The sequence below is a fragment of the Canis lupus genome, chromosome 8 (assembly GCF_003254725.2).
Source record: "Canis lupus dingo isolate Sandy chromosome 8, ASM325472v2, whole genome shotgun sequence".
Lineage (NCBI taxonomy): Eukaryota > Metazoa > Chordata > Mammalia > Carnivora > Canidae > Canis > Canis lupus.
Genome location: NC_064250.1, coordinates 39,295,486 through 39,317,780, shown reverse-complemented (window position 1 = coordinate 39,317,780; position 22,295 = coordinate 39,295,486). Strand labels below are relative to the sequence as shown.

Genomic DNA, 22,295 nt, shown 5'->3' with positions numbered 1-22,295 from the left:
GTGTTCTTGGGCACAGGCCTGGCATTGTGGGGCACTGTGGGGTAATGACAGGCTTCCCCACCCTACACCTCCTCTTCCCTGAGAAGCAAACACCTTTGCCGAGTCCTGGAAGCCGAGGAATGCCCTCTGTCCCCTTGTGTCATGTTCTTCTCCCACCTCAATTTCCTCTCCTTCCCTAAAATCTGCCAGTAGAGGGGGATAAACTGGGCTACAGTTTGGCCGTTACCCTAACCGTAGCAATAATTCCCTAGATGACCTTGGGGAGGCTTCGTCCAGTGTGAGGCCTTGGTTTTCTTCCTCATGCAGTTAAGATGGATAATTCTGGCTCCTGTCTTACCTCAAAGGGATGTGGCGGGATTGATTAATCAGACCGGGGAGAAAGGAGTCTGAAGTGATTCTGTGTCTGAAAAATAAGGGCGACAGCATTGCATTTACGCTTGGGTTGGTGAGCTGCCATCATTTCTTCTTCAGGCATATGTCTGTTCGGGTGTGTGAGTGTGTATGTTAGATGTGTGTGTCCGTGCGTAGGATGTTCGGGTATGTGTGTGTGTTGGGGGGTGTGTATATGAATGTGTGAGTGTGGTGTGTGTGTGCATACATTCATGGAGAGAGTGGTTTGCCCCACAGCTCACTGTTTGTTCACACTTGTCATTCTTCTGCTTCGTGGCCTCCCCACCCCCACCCCTTTTGTTCTCCTGGATAGGAAGGCTCTGGGCTCCCTGTTGGGTCTTGTAGACTTGATTTCAGAATCCCTTTAGCTTCCTCAGGAGATGCCTAAAAGGCAGGTATTGGTGAGGAAATTAAAGCTAAAAGAAAGCGTCATTTTCCAAAGGCCCAAGACCATCAGGACCTAGCCTTGCACCTCTAGCGTCTTGTCCCCCTGTCTCCCTGACCCTGCCCTCACCCTCTAGTTACATTGTAAGGTTCCTAAATTTTGCCATGTTCTCTCTCCCCTTCAGAATTCTGTACCTGCTCTTTATCCCCTTTGTTTGGACTTGTCCTTGCCTCTATCCCTTCACAGAATGCCTCTAAGCTCCCTTTAGGAACCAGCTTACACTTCCCTTCCCCTGACATCCAGCCCCTGCCACAAGTCCCCCACCATTCCTCGTTCTTTCCTAGTGGTGGTACGTGGTGGTACACATCATACCTTACTGTAATTGCCTATTTAATTGGGTGTCTTGCGGCCAGAGTATAAACTCCATAAGGACAGGGCACTTCTGCCTAGCACAATGCCTGCCCTCGAGTTGGGCTTTGGTACATATTTGAATTAATCATAAATGAATGGAAACATTACAAATGACAGGGGAGGGAGAACACAGTGTTCCTGATGCCCATGTGCATTGCATAGAGAACACATGTGGCTCTACCGTGTGTGAGATGCCCTCACCACCACTCCCACCACACTGATGGCCTTGATGGGACCACAGGCTCATCTGGGCTCCTTGGTCGGACTTGGGATTCCATTGAAGACCTTGTCCACATGCCTAGTTGCACTTAGAGAAGGCAAAACCAAGAGCTCGGCTTTCTAAGTATTTGCCGCTAGGAAAGCACTGGGAGGGATGTTGGGCAGCCTCTGAGAGGAGTCTACTTTCTCCAGCACAGCTGCTGGGGCCGTGGCCTTAGGCGCATCTCACATTTGTCTCTCTCCCCACTGATCCATGTTTGAGTGGGACTCAGCCAACCTCCAGCTTCTCACCTTTCCTTCCTGTCCCCACTTCCCCTCCAGATTTGGTCCCGGCCCCAGTCCAAAGGGTAGAGCTGCTCTCCTGCCTCCCAGCCCCTCTCTATCCTCCACCCTACCCAGCCCCTGGCTCCCAGAAGAGCCACCCCTCTCCCAGCTCCGGAGCTCCAGCTCCCACAGCTGCCAGTGGCAGCAGGTTTGGAGGAAGCAGGCTTGCTGCAACTGACGTCTCCACCTGCTGGCCATCCTGACCCTTTCTGCATGCAGCTCTCCATCCCCGCCGCCACTGTCGCCGTTCCTGTGGCGGCTGCTGCTGCTGCCGCTGCAATATTTTATAATCCAGAGACCTGGGGTGGGAAGCATGGCCCAGCAGCTGGCATGGTGTGCCGCTCCTGCAAGGACCCACCCCTGTTGGATGCTCCGAATAAGTTTCCCCTGAGAAAAAGTCCAAGGGGGGAAGCTAACCCTCTGACTGTGTTGCTGTCCCCCCTAGGGACCCTTCCATGAAGACTGAGGCAGGCGAAACTGCTGAGAGCCTGCTAACATGACATCGGCCACGGAGTTTGAAAACGTGGGCAACCAGCCACCATACAGCCGGATCAATGCCCGCTGGGATGCCCCGGACGATGAGCTGGATAATGACAACAGCTCAGCCAGGCTCTTTGAGAGGTCCCGGATCAAGGCCTTGGCAGGTACCATTTGGGGCCGTGGGGGTTAGAGGAGCGGGTCTCACAATCCCAGGGGTCAGTCCTCTGTGTGCACTGGCTTGAGCCCTGGCAGGGAGGTGATGGAGATATGCTTGTGTGGCTCAGAAAGACCTGGTCCTGTTGGGAGGGAGCACAGGCTCAGGCAGCCTCTGCTCACATGCATCCCTCACTTCATCCCAGGTGGGAAGTGAGAAAAAGATCCCAGGTGGCCTATCTTGGCAGCAAGATAGGCCTTACCCTCTGTCTCTATCCTGAATGACCTGTGGTCAAAGTCAGAACTAAGAGGAAGTCTGGGTGAAGGAGTGTCGGAGGGACTAGATGGCCAGGTAGAGGCACATGGGGCTTCATTATGCACCTCAGTCTCCTGCCTGGTCCTGGCTAGGGAAATTATCATCATCTTTTCTGTGGTCTCAAAAGAAAAGAGTGATTTGATAGGAGATTGAGAACAGATAACATTCTCCCCACACTGGCTCAGGAAGCAGGATTTTCTCTACTAAACCTCTTATCCTTAAACTGGAATTAGATTTTTACTTAGCAGGTTCATAATAGATTTCTGTGTGTGTGTGTGTGTGTGTGTGTGTGTGTGTGAGAGAGAGAGAGAGACAGAGAGACAGAGAGACAGAGAGAGACAGAGCACTTAAGTTTCCAGTAGAAATGGTTTCTCCTCCACCCTGTTAGCTGAGATCTATTCTTGGGATTTTTCTCCCCCACCAACCCCTGTGACCATTGCCTCCCTGAATCCTGACCCAGGCTAGCTATGGTCTGGTGCTAAGTCCTTGGCCAACAAAGACAGTTTGAATTCTGTGGGATAGTGTGTGGGTAGAAGGGGTAGAGGTAGATTCCATCATCTGCTCCACCAGTCATTTACCCAAATCAGATTTGTTTCCCTATCATCAATTATCCCTATCTTCACCTTATAAGAAGGACCTAACCTCTCCCATAAGCACCTTCTAGAGCAGTTCTCCTGGTGCCCCATTGCTCAATAGCCCTATCCGAAGCTCCTGGTATTACTCTTCTCCCTTTTCTCCCTCTACCCTGCTCCCAGGTGCCTCTGTCTCCAGCTGACCTTGAGTCATGAGCAGGGCCCTAGGGCCCCTCTGGGACCATAATGGCCTTTCACCTTAGGAGTATCTGGGCCTCCTATTCTGTGAAAGAAATGGGGGTGTTTCAGTCCCTTGTCATGATGGAGAATCCATTCAGGTCTCAGCCATCAGCTTTTGTGTCCTGGTTATTTATAAGAAAATCCCTTTCTTCTCCCTTCACCCCCTTCTCCCCATTCCCTACCCTTAAAAAGTCCTTCCTTGATTTCCCTTGAGGAAACAGCACCAGTCCCTTGCTTTGCTTATGTAATCTTTACCTCTTGAAATAAGCAAACTAGGAACCGTGGTCTCTGCCAGTCTGGTTTTGTCTTCTTCATATCTCTGTGCCAGCTGAGCCTGGTTGCGGTGATCCTGGTGATCAAGGTGGGGGGGTGGGGAATCATGCTCCATAAGTCTTGTCAAAGGACACTGTGCGGAGTGGTACTGTCTTTTGTGCAGGGATCCTTTCATATGTCTCACAGATACCTCATTTTTTAAGATACCAAGGTCAATTCCATTTTAACTGTTATCTATTGTACTCCTACTATGTGTAAAGCTAAAACCCCCAACCAGACATGAAAATGGGGAGAAGAAACCACAGAGATGAATTCAACATAGTATCTGTCTCTAAGGAGTTTATGATCTATTAGGGAAAATGAACAATGTTCATAATTAATTAGCACAAGTAGAATTAGAGAAGAACTGTAAAGAAGTCACATAATTAAGCGGCACACAAGAGCAAAGGAGGAGGCGCAGGGAGAATCAGGGACTCATTTGTGGAGAAGGCCCCAGAAGCGAAGGGTGTGTGACACCCTGACACACAGGTGGGGCACAGCTCCATCTGGTCGGACTGTATGAATGGCAGCCAGGTCTGATGAACAGGTTGAGGAACTGGTGGTTGATCAGGTTTATGAGGAAAGAGCCTCTATGCACCTTGCCTATATCTTACCAAGAGTTTGCAGCTCATCTACTGGAGAATCTCTAGTGTCCTCCGGGGATGGGGTGGGGGTGGGGGACCACAGAGTGTAGAATTGCATGCCTGGACATCAATGATTTAGAACATCTGGCTAGCAGATAACCATGGAAGTTTGGGGTCCATTCAGGATTTTAAAAACAAACCTAAGCAGTCTATTGACTTTCCTGAGAGTCCATCCTGAGTGACCTGTGGGAGAAGCCAAAGCTTTGGGAGGGTCCAAAGTAGAGAGGTCGGATGGACTCCTTCTGGTGGGTAGGCAGAGCAGAGAAACATGCTGTCAGGTTCCCCCAGTTTTAAATTCTTGATATTTTTCTCTTCAGTATTATCTTTGGGGCTGCCTCGTCAGCCTAGGCAGGGGTCAGTGTTTCCACAGAGGCAAAGGAAGCAGAAGTACCTCTCATTTCAGTCACTCCCCAACACCTAAGACCATTACGGCAAGGAAGGCGTTCAGTCCTGTTTTTCTTACAAGATGGTGGTCATCTGCTTTGTAGGTATATGTGCCAAGGTCGGAGAGATTGGTCTGGCCTTTTCTTTCCAAAATTGAAGGTCCTGAGGTGAGGAGAAAAATGTCACAAGACCCAGATGCGAGTCCTGGTTCCACCTCTAATGCTACTGCCGTGAAGGATGGTTGATTCAATTTCCTGTTTTATGAAATGCAGACAGTAGTACTTTCACAAGAGTGTTGTAAAGGTCAAGTGAGATAAAGTTTATGAAAGTTTTTTATTAGTAATGAAATACTAGGTGAATGTTAGTATTTATAGGAAATCTTAGTAATATCTTTCTGTCCTTTCTTTTAACTTCAGACATTCAGGATCCTTAGCTCAGTCATTGTCCCAATTATCTTGGCCTGTTCCTAGGCACTTTCTTCCTTCTTAAGCCCTCCCTCCTTTGTCTTAGAAGGCCTGGGTTCAAAGAAGGATCCAGGGACCAGGGAAACTCGGCTGATACTTTTGCTTGGAGCTCTTAGCTCAGTCCCCAGAGACCCAGTGCCCAGAGGGATGAAGCCCCATGCTTTGTAGATCTTTCTTTTTAAGGCTACCCAGCCAGGATCCCAGCCATGTCTTTGCCATCAGGTGAGTGACCTAGAAGGGCCAAGAAACCAAAGGACAATGAGGCTTGTTAGATGCTCTTCCTGGTGTGGCAGCCTCTCTGGGTCCTTCTCCACTTAGTGACCTGTGGTTAGAAGATTTGCAGTTGATTAACTGGACTCCATTTTTTTTCTTCCTCTTAATTCAACTTCCTCTCAGTTCTCAAGGAAATACTCCCTATTCTGCCTGTCAAGCCATTGCCAGATCTTCCTCCCTGGACTGAAATAAGCAAGCCATCCGTTATTCTGTGTGGAAACTGCCACATTGGTATACAAATACCTGACCTGTCCACGTGAATCACTGGATTTAACACTGTGGATCAGCCTGAGTGAAAGCAAGGGGGAGGTGGGCAAGAAAATGTTGCAGAAGGCTCCTGCAAGGGGATGTATTTAGCCTCGGCTGTGACCCCTAGTGGGGGTCCAGCAGGAATATTTGCCCAGTGGGTCCCTGGACAGATGTTAGCTCTCAGAATCAGCCTCTTAAAGGTGACAGCACTTTGTGGGGTTAAGTGCTGGGTAGCCCTGAAGCTTCTTCCTGAACAGGGGTTGTTCTCTACTTTGATGATCGCCTCTAGCACCTTTCTACTTTTTGAAAGATGAGAGGAAGGGGGGCAGTTGAAAAGCTCAAGTTCTAGCCCTCCAGGAGGTTCCAGCCTTCATGTCTCAGTAGAAAGGCTTCCAGTGTCTCCTAGAGCCACCCTCATTTTCATTCACACCCCATTTCCTGTCCTTCCCCCTTTTCATACTGGGAGCCATTCGGTAAACATTTGTGGCTGTCTGGATGAGGGATGAGGCACTGCAGGCTGCAGAGAATTTACCAGCCAGAAAGCCTGCCCTCCATGCTCTCTCCTCATCCCAGAGGAGGCCTCTGCTGGCCTGTGTGCCCCCCTTGCACCTGGCTACCCTACTGATTCGGGAGAGGACACTGCCTCAGGGCAACGTGGCCCAAGTGGGAGAGGGAGAGTGCAACAGAAAGGTACCCCCTAAAACAGAAACCTTGTGCATTAGTCTCCCCCTGCCTTGCCCACACACTCAGCTCGGCATCTGGGCCTCCCAGGTGTCACCCACTGCATGATTTCCAGCTCCTCAGAGCAAAGAGGCATCTGGAAGGTTGCAGTGCAAAAAGCAGTCCAAGGCCCCTTAAGATCTGTGAGAAGGAAAGGGCCCCACGTGCCACTTCATCCTCTACCCTGGCCCATTGAACACAGAACCATCCTTTGAAAACAGCACACAAATTTGAGTAGCCCATGCTGGTTTTGCCTTTAAATCAGAATCCAAGTGATGTTTCAAACTAAAGGTGCCTTTCCTTTCTGCATTCTGTCTTTGTAGCCATCTTGCTAGACAGGAGATGAGGTCAAGTAGTGAGGTTGCTTGAGGACAATTCAGAGAACACAACAGGGCAGCAGGTGCACAGCAGGCTGTGTCCCTGTGCTCAGAAGCACAGAGTTGCTGCCACTTTGAACTTTGAACATCTTCCAGACCCACTTTGCCCAAGCCCCAAGGTTAAGTTCTGTGACCGGCAGATGTTCCATCAGAGCCTTAGGACAGCGGCCCTCAGACCCTGCTGCTCCTTGTCCACCCACGTTGGCTCCCTGGAAACTTCCGAGAGGGAGTGTGGTATGAGCTCCTTCCTGACTTTGGCAGCAAAAGGTCATGCTTGGCCTTTCCCTGGGCCTCTTTCCCCACCTGCACAGGATGACACTGATTCCAGGTGCGCCAGAGGTGCCCCAGTTACGTGAGAAGGGCTTTGTGTCCAGAGGGTGAATGATTTCTTTCAGAGAGCAGGATTCCACCACAGTGTGTGTGTCGGGGGGGCACAGACGCCGGGATTCAGCAGCTTCTTGGCAGCCTATTAAGTTGACAAGTTCACAGGCAGCTGCTGGAGACCAAGCCATCAGGTGTTAATGGTCTGACTGTCTCTCTTAAGCTACCTGTGAGAACAAAGATGGGGTTATTAATGAGGGGTTTTTTAAATGTTTTCTTCTCAGATTCCAAAACATGAGATGAAGTTCTATGTAGAGACTATATTTTGGGAAAATATACTATTCACGGAAATATGTATAATCATCGGCAATCATTTTAGTATACAGTCAGAAGAAAAAATAATCGGCTCAGCAGCTTTTTCTGGGCGGTCAGCCATCGTGAGTCCCCTCCTTCCTGAGACGCAGTGGCCACTGCTCCGACACAGACACAGCGGCCGGTACCTGTGCGGACAGATCGACAGATCGATGGGAGGGGCCGGCTCGCCGCCTGTGCCGCGCAGTCCGGGCAGTTTCCCCTGCCCCGGACACAACACCTTCCCCCTTTGTCCTCCCTCCCCTCTCAATAAAAGCTGTTCTCCCTCTCAGAGAATGCTTTGCAGAACCAAGGCTGTCCCCATTCTCTGGGTGACTGCTATCTATCATTGTGAAGATGCTTTTCAAATATTAATACACTGAGGTTAATAATAAGATTCTTCCCTCCCCATGCCGTGCAGTCTGGGTGAGCCATGGTAATAGCCTCCTCCGTCTTTGGGCCACTCCTGTGGGCTGTCAGCTGTATCCCCAAGGGCAGGCTGTGACACCAGACCTTGACTCTGCTTCTGGTTCCCAGAGCAGCCGGTATCCATTTCCCTCTTCTGCAACTGGGCGCCCGCTGCGTGCCGCTTGCCTGAAGAGGTGCCAGGAGTGTTGTTTCCAAGCATCTGTAGCAATTGTTCATTTTCCTTTCTTATCCTTTCACTGAGAGGGAATGACAAGGAAGCTGGTAGCAGCTGAGTCTCTGGGAGCATTTTGCCTCCAAACCCTTTGGCCTTCAGACTCGGAAACCAGATCAACAGGGGATCTCATTTTACAGCCCAGCGAGAAGGAAGTGGATCAAATAATCATACATGTGTCTCAGTACATAGAGCCATATGTGCATGATGATAAATCATGATAAATACTGTAAAGATTTACTGAGAACTATGAGTTTCTAACCTACAGCTTACAATTCATCCAAGGGGGAGTGGGGCTTGTTGGAGTGAGGGCTAGGGGGCAGGATGGGTGGAGGGGGGAGCGGCAGGCAGGAGCCACATCACAGGAGCCTTATAGACCATGGGTATCCTCAGGGTCCTGGCAGGAAGCAGCAGGAAATGCAAAAAGTGTAGCTGAGGACTTTAATGAGGAGATTATTTGCAAAGCAGTGGCAGGGTTGAAGGGTCAAAGAGTGGGAGCCTGTAGCAGGGAGAGCTGTAGGCTCTCAGGACAGGAGCCTTCAGTAGAGGACCAGAAGGATGGAGCCACTCCCACACTCATCAAAGGGCTCTGGTAGGGAAGTGCATGGTTACATCTGGGCTTTTAAATATCACTCTGTCTTCAGAGAGGGGAACAGGTTGTGGGGAGGCTGTGCAAAAGTCTGGGAAGGAGAAGATGGCAGTGTGAGCTAGCTTGGTAGCCTTCGACAGGGAGAAGTGGTCCATCCTCACATTATTATTCTTCTGGCCTCTTGCTGCTGTCACGGGCTCTCCCAACTTAGGTGACCTTAGCCGAGTCACTTTTCTGCTCCTCTCCCATAAAATAAGGGGCTTGAGTCGGATGATGCACAAAGCCTTTCCAGCTCTGGCAGCCTGGGAAGAAGCCACCTGTTAGAGTAGTGCTGACCATATGCCTCTACCCTGAGCCATGGGGCTTCAGTTCCTGGCTTAGGAAAAGGGAATCGATCCTTTTTAGCAAATTGGTAGATTCTCCAGAAATTCTCTCAATTTAATAAAGGCTAGGCTGAACCCGAGCCCTGGATCATCTTGACTTCAACGGCCTCATGTTCTCAGTGAGTGTAATCTCTCCCTGCAGCCACCACCTGCATGCATGACAGAGCTTGGTGCTCGCACAGCCGCTTAGTGGTCTTGGCGCTTTTTATCCAGATGATCCTCCTGACCCTTATCCACCCTGAAGTAAGCAGGGGAAAGTTATCCCCATGCCCCTTTATAGATGGGGGAGGTTGCACAGCAGGAAGTGCCAGAAGAGAATGCCAGGGATTTCAGATCCTCCCAGTGCCATTAGGGCTACTGCACATGACATGACCTGCATTAATCTCCTCCTTTGCATCCCACCCTAGTCAGCGCTTCCCATTTTCTTTCCCACCAATAGTCTCTTGAGCCCTATGGATCAAAACCCTGAATCCCCTTTTACTTCTTAGAGCCTCTGAATGCTATCACCTGCTGTGGGCCAGCTGAGCCTTGTTCTGTGGCTGTCCGGATCAGCTCTGGTCATTTCATTTCCATGGTTCACGTGTCAGTTGGGGTCATGGCACCTCAAGCAGAGACTTCTGCAGCTGTCTCCACCTGGTGCCCTGGCCTCTCCTCGCCCAATCCCATTTACACAGGGCAGTGAGAAGCATTGTCCTCCAACAAATTGTTAGTGAGCTGTTCCTCTACTTCAGAACCTCCAGGCTTTTCTTTACCTGGAGTATAAAGTTCAAATTCCCTAGACTGCCTTTCAGCTTCTTTGCTCTGGGTCAGTTCACTGCTTCTCACCGTCACCCCCTAAACACGCACACCTGTACCTACACACATGTGCACACACACACACACACACACACACACATTTGCCAGTTTCCACCTTGAGGGCTTTGAATAAGAGCCCCCCTTCCTTCTCTGCTGTTCAAAAACCATGATCATCCTCAAACCTCAGATCAAAACTAGCCTTCAAAAACATTTTTTTAAAAATTTAAACTGACCTATAATAACTTGCTTTCTTTTCCTACTATATATAAAGACCTTATTTTATGTTTAAAACAATTGGATGAATACTTCTATATCTTTAAACATTTTTATTACACAAAAACATATATTTAGTATAGAGGAGATTAGAAACATAGATTTAAAAAGGGGGAAACTAGAGACATTGTTAATGACCCATACAGATATTTTGAAGCCTATAGATACATGACTATGTGTATAAATGTGTAAATATTAAAACATGACCTAAAATATTATAATCTTAGACTTTTTCTCATTCAGCAGTATACTGTGAATATCTTTTTATGTCAGTAAGCATGCAGATTATCATTTTCATGGCCATATAGTCTTCCTTTGTATTAACGTACCCCAGTCTAGTTAACCAACATCTTAGTGTTCAACTCTGCTTACTTTTATTTTTTTAAAGATTTTATTTATTTATTCATGAGAGACAAATAGAGAGAGGCAGAGACATAGGCAAAGGGAGAAGCAAGCTTCCGATAGGGAGCCTGATACAGGACTTGATCCCAGGACCCCAGGATTATAACCTGAGCCAAAGGCAGGTGCTCAACCACTGAGCCACTCAGGTGCCCCAACACTGCTCACTTTTAAAGTCAGTCTTATGTGCTTTATTATTGCCTTTGCAGGTATGTAGTAAGCATCCTAGAGTTCTCTCTTAGAATCAACCCTAGCTAGATTTTTAGATCTTGTAGGCTAGCTAGCTGTTCACAATACTAGTGTGATGAAAGTTGGTTGGTTGAAAGAAAAGTCCCTCTCCAAACTGTAGAGTAGAATTTGTGCCACCAACATTTATGATATGTCCCTGACGGTCTGCCCCTATGCTAGGCTTTATAGGATTAGCATCTTTATCTTCAAGGTTTGTTACCAGTTCATGGGAATTCAAGTATTGCTCACTCAGGTTCCCTAAGCTCTTGGCTTCCTGGCATGAAAAGGAGAAATCCCAAGCTGTAAACCTGCAAAGGGCTCAACACTAAATGATTGGTTTCAGGCGGAGGCTCATGGTACATGGACCTCTCGTGGTGCCTCTTCTCCCTCTTACCTTTCTGACCACCTAGCTTTAGCCATACTTTAGGGTTGTGTGCTGGTAAAAATGCAGGCTTCCTGAAAAACAAACAAAAACACAAACCTTTTTTAACTTTTCTTCATTTAGTCCTCAGGGTTTTTGAGCGTTATATCCTATTTTTCTTCATGACATCTGTTGTTTCTTATTTTGAAAGGAATACATATTCATTGCAGAAATTTTAGAAACTATGGATAAGCAAAAAGAAAAGTCACCAATAGTCTTACCACTTAGCTATAACAACATCTAGCTGAAGCTTTCATTTTTAAATGGATATAGTGCTACAAAATGAGTTCATATTATGCATGTAATTTTATAATATGAACTTCCCCTTAAAATGTATTCTAATATCCTTTCTTGCCATTGAAAGGTCTTCTACAACCTTATTAATATCTTTATAAATGTACCAAAATTATCATATAATCCTCTGTGTTGGATATTTAGGTTGCTATTCTCTATTCTTGAGAGCAGATTTTTAACAGACAAAAGAGGGAGAGAAAATAAAAGAGGCAGTGTCTAGGTGGCTCAGTTGGTTAAGTGCCTGCCTTCCGCTTAGGTCATGATCCCAGGATCCTGGAATTGAGCCCCGTGGGCTCCCTGCTCATCAGAGAGCCTGCTTCTCCCTCTCCCTCTGCCCTTCCCCTTGCTTGTGTTCTCTTTCTGTCAAAGAAGTAAAATCTTTTTTAAAAAAATTTTTTAAAAAGACAGGGAAGTATGAAGCACTCAAGGAATTTTATAGGAAGCTATGGCAGGAATGAATAGATGGGCCTAGACCTGGGTGATTATGGTAGATAAGATATTTCAACCTTACCATAGCCATAGCCTAAGAACAGCTAATGCACAATAAACTTTTATTTTTAAAACAGCCTCACCCGAGACTTTTGATAACTTCCCAGATGCCTATGATATCAGGAAGTGAAGCAGGTACCAGAGTAGGTGGGACCAGTGGCAGGTGTGCTGTTGCCAAGGGAGGAGGGAAGTTGAAGTTGAAGGAAGCCCACCTAAGTGAAACAGTGCCTTGATTTACTGTCATTGCACTTTTTGACTTTTGGTATGAAAAATTTCAAACATACAGTAGAGATGAAAGTATAATGAATCATCACCTAGACATAACAACTGTTCATTTTTTGCCATATTTGCTTGTCCATTTTGGGAGTTGAAGTATTTTTAAAGTAAATTGAAGATTACCACAACATTTTACCCCTAACACTTTAATATGTACCTCTGAAAAACAAAAACATTTCCCACCCAACCATAATACCACTATTACACCTAGCTTTACCCATAGCTTAAAGCTATGTGTTGGCAAAAATGCAGACTTAATAAAAATTAACATTAATTCTAATATAATTTAATACTCAATGTCCAAATTTTCCCAGTTGTCTCAAAAATGTCTTTTATGATTAGTGTATTCACACTAATTAAAGACCACTTATTAAATTTTGTGTATATGTTTAACTTTTAATTTATACTTCCATGAATAGCTTGGACAACTTTCTACACATTTAAGAGATTTTTACATTTTGTTAACTTTTTGTTCACAAACGTATGTCCACTTTGCTCTTGGATTGATGGTATGGTCCTTTTCCTCATTAATTTGTATCCTTATATCCTAAGTGATTTGGTCCTTTGTGATGTGAGTTACAAATATCTTTCGTCATTTGACTTTGCTTATAGTGTACTAACGCACACAAAAAATTTTTTTAATTTTAATTAGGATCAGAAATTTTGCCTTTTTTTTTTTTTTTAACATCGTTGAACTTTCGATCTTTTACTTTATGGCTTTTGAATTTTGTGTCCTATTTAAAGGACTTTTCCTATACCAGCATTCTAAAAACAAAACAAAACAAAAACCATTCAACCATGATTTGTTTGGTATTTTTATGGTTTCATTTTTACATTTCAGTTTTTACCCAAATGAAATTATTCTGGAGGGTGAGTTATAAATTTAGGTTAATTTTTCTTGTGTGGCACCTGGTTTTGTCCACACTTTTTGCCTAATAATCCTTCTTTCCCCTTTATATTTGAAATACTACCTTATCAGATATCAAATGCCTATCTGTGCTTGGGACTATTTCTATTCCATTGATGTGTCTGTTCATATTCTAGTAGCACAGTTTTATCATGGTACCTTTGTACTGTGCTTTATTATCTGATAGAAAAAGAACCTGGGAAGGGCTGTCATTCTTCTTTTTGGAATTTCCTAGCCTTTTTGTTTTCCCAATGAATTTTCTCACAGCTTCTCTAGTTCCCCCCAAATTATAGAATTTAAATATATTTAAAATATTCAATTAGGGGCACCTGGATGGCTTAGTGGTTGAGCATCTGCCTTTGGCTCGGGTTGGATCCTGGGGTCCTGGGATCAAGTCCCACATCAGGCCCTGTGGGGAGAGCCTGCTTCTCCCTCTGTCTATGTCTCTGCCTCTCCTTCTCTCTGCGTCTCTCATGAATAAATATATAAAATCTTGAAATAATAATGATATTTAACATACAGATTAATTTAGGGTAAACTAACAACTTTATGATATTGAGTTTTCCTATTCAAAATTGGAGGTGCCTTTTACTTGTTCAAATCTTTTGTGTACCTCAGGAGCCTTTTAATGTTTTCTTTATGTAGATTTTACACTTCTTTTTAAGCTGAAACATTGTTTTTTAAATTATCATTGAGGGCCTTCTAGACTAGTATTTCAGAAAATGATCCAGTCATACCTTCAATGGTATCTTTTGCCTCTAGGATTAAATCTAAACTTAGCCTTTCATTTAGAGCTTTACATATATTCAGCTAAAAATCTATTTTCCACATGTTTTCTTCTTACCTGTATCTACTCAGCAGCCTCCAAACAAGCTGTATCCTTCCATGCCTTCTAGCTGGGAGCATTGTACCTCCCTGGTTCCCCTCCTCCTCTGCCAATCCAAAGTTGTTTTCTTCAGGAGATACCCTGCCTCCCCTCCCGCTTGACTACTCTAATTAGAAATGACCTCTTTCCTCTTCGGCCCATGACCATCTACTGAATGTGCCATTTATCTGATAATTAATCCAATAACACCTTGTGACAGCTTTTGTATTATTAAAATGAACTGCCTTTTAACTCTTGTGTGGTTGCAAAATTAACTGCTTGTGGATTTTTGTCTTGTTTCGTCAACAAGATTGAGGCCCTTGTGCTCCCCACAGCATCCAGGACAGGACCCTACATATTGTAATAATAGTAGTAGTGATGGGTAAGAATGATAATGATGGCTAGTTTTCTGGGGGCCAGGTACTGTTTTAAACACTTTCCATGGATGAGCTCCCTTATTGACAGATAAATATTTGCATTTTGGTGTTGTGGTTTGATTTGACCTCAAACCAAACCTCTGAAAAGAAGAAAAGAAAGCTCACTCAGTCACAATGTCCAGACACTCATTATAGCTAGCTGGTCAGAGAAGAACACGAACTTTCTAGGAGCAGCCCCAATATCTTGGGGAGGATTGAGGATGGCCACAGCCTGGGAAGGAAAGGAAAGGAAGAGAAGAGAAATAGGAATGGAGAGCTCCCAAGCTTGAGGGCAACAGAAGCACCAGGGTTTTCTGAGGCTCTGGTGGCTTTGAGTCAGGGCATGCCGGTGGATTTGCTTACTTTCCTGCACTGGCAGGGTTAGGGGTCTGGAAATAAGGTCTGGCCCCTGGCTGCACCTAGCTGAGGCCTCCTTTCCATGGAGGGTCTCTGCAAGATGGCCCAAGTCCCCTGGAGACAGCAGACCCAATGCATGGCCACTGCCCCAGCCTGTCCACACCACCAGGGTTCCCAGCCCAGCTGGCCCTGGGCCACCCATTGCTCCTGCATTGGGAAGGCTCCTGATAAATACTTGTGCCATGCTAGGAGTAAATGTGCTGAGCATGCTGATGCGGAGCAGCCAGAGCAAACAGCTAATGGAAATTAATCCCCACCCCTGGGCCTTTTCTCTCCTTGTGATCATCATTAGCTTCTCGGAATCTTACCCATGTCTCAACACTGCAAAATGTTTCAGGGTTCTGGGGATTCTGGGCAATTGTGTACTAGCCTCCAAGCAAAAGGTAGCCAAGAAGCTGCCTGTCTGAGCTCTAAACCTACAGCTCCAATATTTTGGGGTCCACAAGGCTCCATTTGTGTGTTGAAACCTGGGGAGATCTAAGGGTAAGTTAGGATCCATCTGTACCAGCCCACTATATATGCCAGCCCAGCAGCCAAGAATTAAATCCCATGTCCCCAGCTAAAACCACTTCCTTACCCTTTGTCAAGCACAAATAAATGACTTTTGGCACCCATGTGATGAAATTTTTGGATTCTTAAAATCAAGAAAAGAAAGGAAGAAAGGACTTGAGTTTTTTTTAATACATTCATCTCTAAAGGGCCTAAAAATTTCAGGCCCTTGGTCAAAGCTCCACAATTGGTTGGAAGGACTAGTCCCTGAACGAACAGATTTGGTCTCTAGGGAAGGTACCATGGGGTTGTGGCTGGTTCTAGACATGCCCCAGAATAAATGCAATTGCTTTCTGTCCAATATATCATTGGAATTTTAGTTACATTTTACTGAATAGTCCTTGAAATCGGGAAAGTGGTTTAATTTGCTGCCAACAAAAGAGTAAAGAGAGTCTTCCCCCTGAAACTTTGCCCAGCGGCCCAATATGGATGGATTACCATTTTAATTTTATATTTGAGACTTAGAGAGTCAGTAGTAGTATTTTTCCTCTTCGTGGAAGTCTTATTTAGATGGCTGCCATTGAATTCTTTATATGAGACACCAGCACTCATCATATTTATAAAAGAGTATGTCTGCCTCAAAGATAGAGCTGTCTTTCCTGTCCCTGAGTTCCCCACCTCCCCCAAGAGCCTGGCACCTAGCGGTGACACAGTAAACATTGGCTGAATGAATGAATAAGTGAATAAAGTGTCTGAGTTCCTAACACTAAAATAGCAGTGCAGTAGGAAGGAATTTGATGCTGTGAGCCTCAGGAACCACCAAAATTATACCCTTGAGGCCCTGCTGGCTGGGTTCCTCTTTTTGTTGTTGTTAAATCAGATATTTAATAATTTAAAAAGCCAACCCTTCCATGGTTTGGGCTCAGCTGAGCGGACATTTAGTCTGCTCCCAGGGCACTGACATCCCTCCTGGCTAGGCTGCTCTGAGCCTGTCCTTGCTCTGCCCAACCCCCACACCCTCCCTGGGGATCCTCCATGGCCTAGGCCCAGCCATACTGCCAGGTCGGCTTCTGCACCAAAGTGCCCAAAGCCTTTTGCCACAAACTTCACTAAGGCCAACAGAGCAAGAATCCACCCGTCCTTCCCGCATCTCTCCCTTTGTTTCTCTTTTCTGCCACTCTCTCTTCTTTACCTTCCACCTCTCCCCCACTTTTTCTGCTACCCAGCTCTTCCCTCTCTCCAGCATCTGGTTCAAACCTCCCAGCCCTAACTGGACAGGTTACCAGCATTATTTTACAGAGGTGCTAAGAGGTACCTCTTCTGAACTAGTACAACATGGGTAAGAAAACTGGTTTGGGCTGATGCGATTTAGGGTGGGGGTGTCATGTCAGCTTCTCAGGTCTGAAGATGGAGAAACCCCTACCTGCCCTTCTGGTGGTGAGAGATTCAGCATGGATAGTCCCCAGCTCAAGCCTCCCTTATCCCTCACCTTGTATGGATCACACATTCCATTTGCCTTGCTCATCATTCTTCTCTGCCCTACCAGGAGCCCCTCAAGGAGTTTGTTTTACTTTTATATATTATCAGGCCTAGCATAAGCCTGCCAACAACAGGAGCTGAATAAATGTGCAGTCAACTACAATTCAACTCTGGAACACCAACTGTATACCAGGCTCTAGGCCTAGGGGATGTAGAAGTAAACTAGACAGATAGACTTTGCTGGGCTCAAGATACCTACAGCCTTGCAGGAGAGATAGGCTTTCAACTCATATGAATGTGAAGTGAGACCTAAATAAGAAATGCATATGCAGGGGTCAGGGCACACACAGGGAGGCCTAACCTAGCCAAGGGGTCAGGGTAAGCTTTTTGGAGAAGCACTGACTCCTACAGGACAAATAGGAGTTAGGTGGAAGGGGTGAGGTAGAGTGGATGGGCAAGAGAGACCATTCTAGGCAGAAATAATGTTTGTTGGATAGATAGATGGGTGAACCTTGCATTGGAATCTGAGCTTGCTGGTACACTGGGACAGAGCTTTCTGCCAGGTAGAGGAAATAGGTGGCTGAATTAGAGGCACATAGCCACTGTGTACAGAATGTGGTGGTGGAAGCTATCTCTTCATTGCTCCAGTCATAGTACATGGACTCATGTTGCCCAAAGGCTATACTCTGATCACAAATGTTCCTAGGAAGGGGGTGGAATAGATACTTCAACCCTCTCTGCCAAGGATTGGGGGGTCCTGGGATTAAGAGAAAACCTTTCAGCTCCATGTCACATGTCACATGACACTGCCAGTCTTGGCCACCTCACCCAAGACTCTGCTCCTCACTCAGATGAACGGGAAGTTGTTCAGAAGAAGACCTTCACAAAATGGGTGAACTCGAACCTGGCTCGCGTGCCCTGCCGCATCACTGACCTCTACAAGGACCTGCGGGATGGAAGGATGCTCATCAAGCTGCTGGAGGTGCTCTCCGGAGAGATCCTGGTAAAGTCCTTCTCTGCGTTGTGGCCCCTTTCCCTGAATCCCGTGGCTGGTGCTATGTCTCCTCTTTAGAAAAGACATCATCTGGGGTATTTCCATTTCTCACTGCCTTTCAAGGTTTCTCCCTGTTCTTTTGGAAGGTTTTGTTACTTCCTGATGTGAGATGTCCGTGTGGCTTACTGAGTTCTCTGACCTCTTACCAGACTTTATTGTTTCTTGGCCATTCCCACCTCTTCATGCTCCTCCCAAAAGCCACACAGAGCTCTCGAGTTCTCCACTTGGGGCCTAGGCATCTGCGTCTGGCCTGCAGCGGACCCCCCCCCCCCCCCCCGCCAGCCTCCTCATGCAGTCTGGAATGGATTCTGTAACCCAGCTGGAGAAATTTGCATCCTTCTTGAAACCAAGAGAAAAACATGGAAGATATTTTCCTATGTGTTCTGTCACTCTTACAAGTGGAAATTTATGTAGGCCCTCTCAGTTGTGACCCACTGTGCAGTAATGTTGCCTCTGAGGGAGAACCAGATTAAGGTTCGAGTTTTGCTTAGTTACTCTTTTTTTTTTTTTAAGATTTTATTTTTATTTATTCATGACAGACAGAGAGGGAGTGGAGGCAGAGAGGCAGAGACACAGGCAGAGGGAGAAGCAGGCTCTATGCAGGGGGCCTGACACGGGACTTGATCCCAGGTCTCCAGGATCAGGCCCTGGGCTGAAGGTGGTGCCAAACTGCTGGGCCATCGGGGCTGCCCTGCTTAGTTACTTCTATTATGACCTTGGTTCTATCAGTCAGGACCTTCTTTTCCTTGTATAAGTGATACCTGTACCTGATGAAATACTAAGATCTTCAGGGTTTGAATGAAAATGCACCACAGGGACAGCCCCGGTGGCACAGCGGTTTGGCGCCACCTGCAGCCCAGGGTGTGATCCTGGAGACCCTGGATCGAGTCCCACATCGGGCTCTCTGTATGGAGCCTGCTTCTTCTGCCTGTGTCTCTGCCTCTCATTCTCTCTCTGTGTCTCTATGAATAAATAAATAAAATCTTTTTAAAAAATAAAAAAATAAAAAATAAAATGTACCACATTCTTCTGTTGCTTTTTCAACTCCAGGCTGCTGTGCCTTATCCTGTATTGAAAGACCACTAGGAAGAGTGGAACCCTTCACATGATGTGGTTCCTCCTCAGTGGTGGCCCCCTTAAGTTCTGACTGGGGCCATTCAGGGGTGGGAAGGGCAGAGGCTGGCTGATGGGATGGACCCCCTTATCAATCACTCAACAGAAAGCCCCTCTTATCACCAACCAGCAGTTCATAGTTCTTAGAACTGTGCCTGGCATATAGTAAGTACTCAGTTAACTATTTGTTGTGTCAGGGCTTTTGAATGTCATTTATTACCCGTTCAGACCCAGAAATAGCACTGATGCAGCCCAGTTGCAGAGCTGTGGGTGCTCAGGGGAGGGGGAACCTCTGAACTTTGCAGAAAGGATGGGGTTGAAGAGTGTCAAGGAGTGAGTGTGAGAGCTGGAGTTTGGCCAGGAGGGCGGAGGGTGGGTGCTGATGACAGGAGTTGGCCCAGGCTACAGGTACCTCTGGGGTGACCATGACATTCCTCCATGCCCACGGAGCCAATACTTGTCCCCCAGCCAAAGCCCACGAAGGGAAAGATGCGCATTCACTGCCTGGAGAATGTAGATAAGGCCCTCCAGTTCCTCAAGGAGCAGAGGGTGCACCTGGAAAACATGGGCTCCCACGACATTGTGGACGGCAACCATCGCCTGGTCCTGGGCCTCATCTGGACCATCATCCTTCGCTTCCAGGTGAGTTCCGGGGGAGCGGGGCAGAGGGAGTGCAGGGAGCCTCCCTGGGCCAGGCAGGGCTTAGGAATCTTATAAAATGATGAATGGAGTGTGAGTGTTCGTGGACATTCTGGGAGGCTCAGAACCTGTAGGAGGAAGGAAGAAGTAACCATCCTTTGCAGTGATGGCTCACAGATACAGAGTGAGTTTGGACAGCAGTCTAGTCTTTTCAGGGAGAAGATAGAAATTAGAAGCTGAGATGATGTCCGGCTGGGGGATCTGCTTTTGTCCCTTTCCCACAACATGTCAACATGTGTCACTTTTTTTTTTTTTAAGATAGTTCGTTTCAGAAGTTGCCAAAACAGTACAGAAGATCTATATCATGGTTTTCAATCAGAAACCTTTCCCTTCCCACCCTGAAATTCAAGGTCCGTTACTTGTAAGGAAATTTAGAAAGTGTGAGGGAAGGAAAGCAGGGCCTTCCAGCTGCTGGCTTGAGGATAGGAAGAATCTAGTCCCAAGGGCAGGGAGGAAGAAGATAGCACACAACTCGCAGACTGAAGAGCTCATCCAGGGGGTCTCGGGTGCGTACAGTAAACAGTGGTAACAGCAGAATTGGGGAGAATGAAAAGGCAAGAGGAGCTTCTAATCAAAATCCAATCCTTCAGTATTCGTGTTGTCCCTTGCAGGGCATTGTTCTTCAGAGGAGGATTTGGGGCATCTTGTTTCTTGTCAGTATCCCATGAGTCATCGAGCTAGAGCTGTCTCCTCTGACATGAGGAGGCTGTCCCTGTCCTGATGCAGTGAACTAAGGCCGGGGAACGGGCCACCGGGACCCAGGACCTTAAACCATGGTGTTGCTGCAGGGCTGGCAGTGCAGACAGGTGGCTAAGAAGGAAGAGAGAGGGAGGAAGCTTCCCAGGGAGAGCAGAAAGGCACGGAGCCAGATGCAAATCTAATTCCCCCCTCTCTTGTTCCCGCACCCCTAGATTCAGGACATTATTGTGCAAACTCAGGAGGGTCGTGAGACGCGCTCGGCCAAGGATGCGTTGCTGTTGTGGTGTCAGATGAAGACAGCAGGGTATGCCCTGGGAACCAGTTAATGACTACATTCCCCACTACCCTCTTGCTTTCCCCCAAGTACTGCCATAGCCAAGAGACACGCACAACATCGCCCAGAACACTAGCAGCTTTGGCCTAACTGATACAGAATCTGTCCTGACCTGATTATTGGAGGCCTGGAATTCAGGATTCCTTTCTAGAGTTGCCTGGCTCAGACTGTGGTGTCGGTGGGTGTGAGTCTCTTGGGCCCACCTTATGGAGGAGTCTCTTCATGTGACTTAGCTGCTGTCTGCAATTGAAGGGGGCTCGAGAAGGGACAGATCTGTTTCTCTCCAGTGCCTTGGTCCCTCAGTTCATACACTTTTGGGGACTCCAGAATAATCTTTTCTTAGGTCTTAATGTTTCTCTTGGGTGCAGCTACCCCCAGGTCAATGTCACCAACTTCACCTCAAGCTGGAAGGATGGCCTGGCCTTTAACGCCCTGATACACAAGCACCGGTAAGGGGGAGGAGAGGGCCGAGGATAGGACCCCTGCGCTGTTTGGATACGTTGCGCACAACGCCTGGTCCTTCCTCTCATCCTCAGCCTCCCTGCCTCCTGGAAATTCCAGGCATGCCCTCTGCCCCTTCCCCACATTCTGGTGCTCACAGCTGCCCTTCCCCTGCTTCTGTCTCCTCCTTTCACTTCTCCCCAGCTGTCTGAGTGTCTGCTTCATGCCGGGGCTGCCCTGTAGGTGGGGGATGCCGTGGCCGCCGCCTCTTAGCCATCTGGCCTTGTGCCCCCAGGCCTGACCTGATTGACTTCGACAAACTGAAGGACTCCAATGCGCGACACAACCTAGAGCATGCATTCGACGTGGCTGAGCGTCAGCTAGGCATCATCCCACTTCTTGACCCTGAAGGTGAGCTGCACCTGCCCAGCCCTTCGCTGCTGTGACGGGACGTAGTGTTCATACTGGAGGGAGCCCCAGACTGACAGGGCACCTGGAGGAGCGTAGGCCCGGTGCCCAGCCAGCCGCGGACACAGCAAGGGGCCAGTGGCTAGGCCAGCAGTCTGCTCCGGGCCTGCTCTTCAGATCCAAGGCAGCTCCTGACACTCTCCTGGCCCAACCAGTGGCCCATTTGTAGTCTTTCGATCTTTCTTTCTCTCCCTTCACCTCATTTGTGGTCCTAATATGGATTTCATCCTCTCGCTAAAATCACAAACACTCATTCTCACCCTTGGGTTGTCCCTTGATGTCTGGAGCTGAATTTCATGGTGGAGGAACAGGGAGATAAACCCTCTGACATCTCTAGCTTCCATTTGGGTCCTGAGCACACACCCTATCCCCTTGCAGATGTCTTCACGGAAAATCCTGATGAGAAATCCATTATTACCTATGTGGTGGCATTTTACCACTACTTCTCCAAAATGAAGGTGCTGGCGGTGGAGGGCAAGCGCGTCGGCAAGGTACAGAGCTTTCACAGCCAGTGTCACCTTGTTTCCCTGTTTGCCATGCTG

General features: G+C 47.2%; 1 protein-coding gene across 3 annotated transcripts in view; it reads left to right on the top strand.

Moving 5' to 3' along the window:
* The window catches only part of SPTB (spectrin beta, erythrocytic), a 146,736-nt gene that overhangs the window by 77,536 nt on the left and 46,905 nt on the right, over positions 1-22,295 (top strand). For all 3 annotated transcript variants that reach the window (XM_025442705.3, XM_025442704.3, XM_035720205.2), the window contains 7 exons: positions 2,175-2,373; positions 17,797-17,948; positions 19,581-19,754; positions 20,723-20,814; positions 21,213-21,293; positions 21,581-21,696; positions 22,132-22,244. In XM_025442705.3, coding sequence (XP_025298490.1) covers positions 2,226-2,373; positions 17,797-17,948; positions 19,581-19,754; positions 20,723-20,814; positions 21,213-21,293; positions 21,581-21,696; positions 22,132-22,244 — 876 coding nt within the window. In that variant the 5' untranslated portion in view covers positions 2,175-2,225. The remainder of the gene's footprint in view (positions 1-2,174; positions 2,374-17,796; positions 17,949-19,580; positions 19,755-20,722; positions 20,815-21,212; positions 21,294-21,580; positions 21,697-22,131; positions 22,245-22,295) is intronic.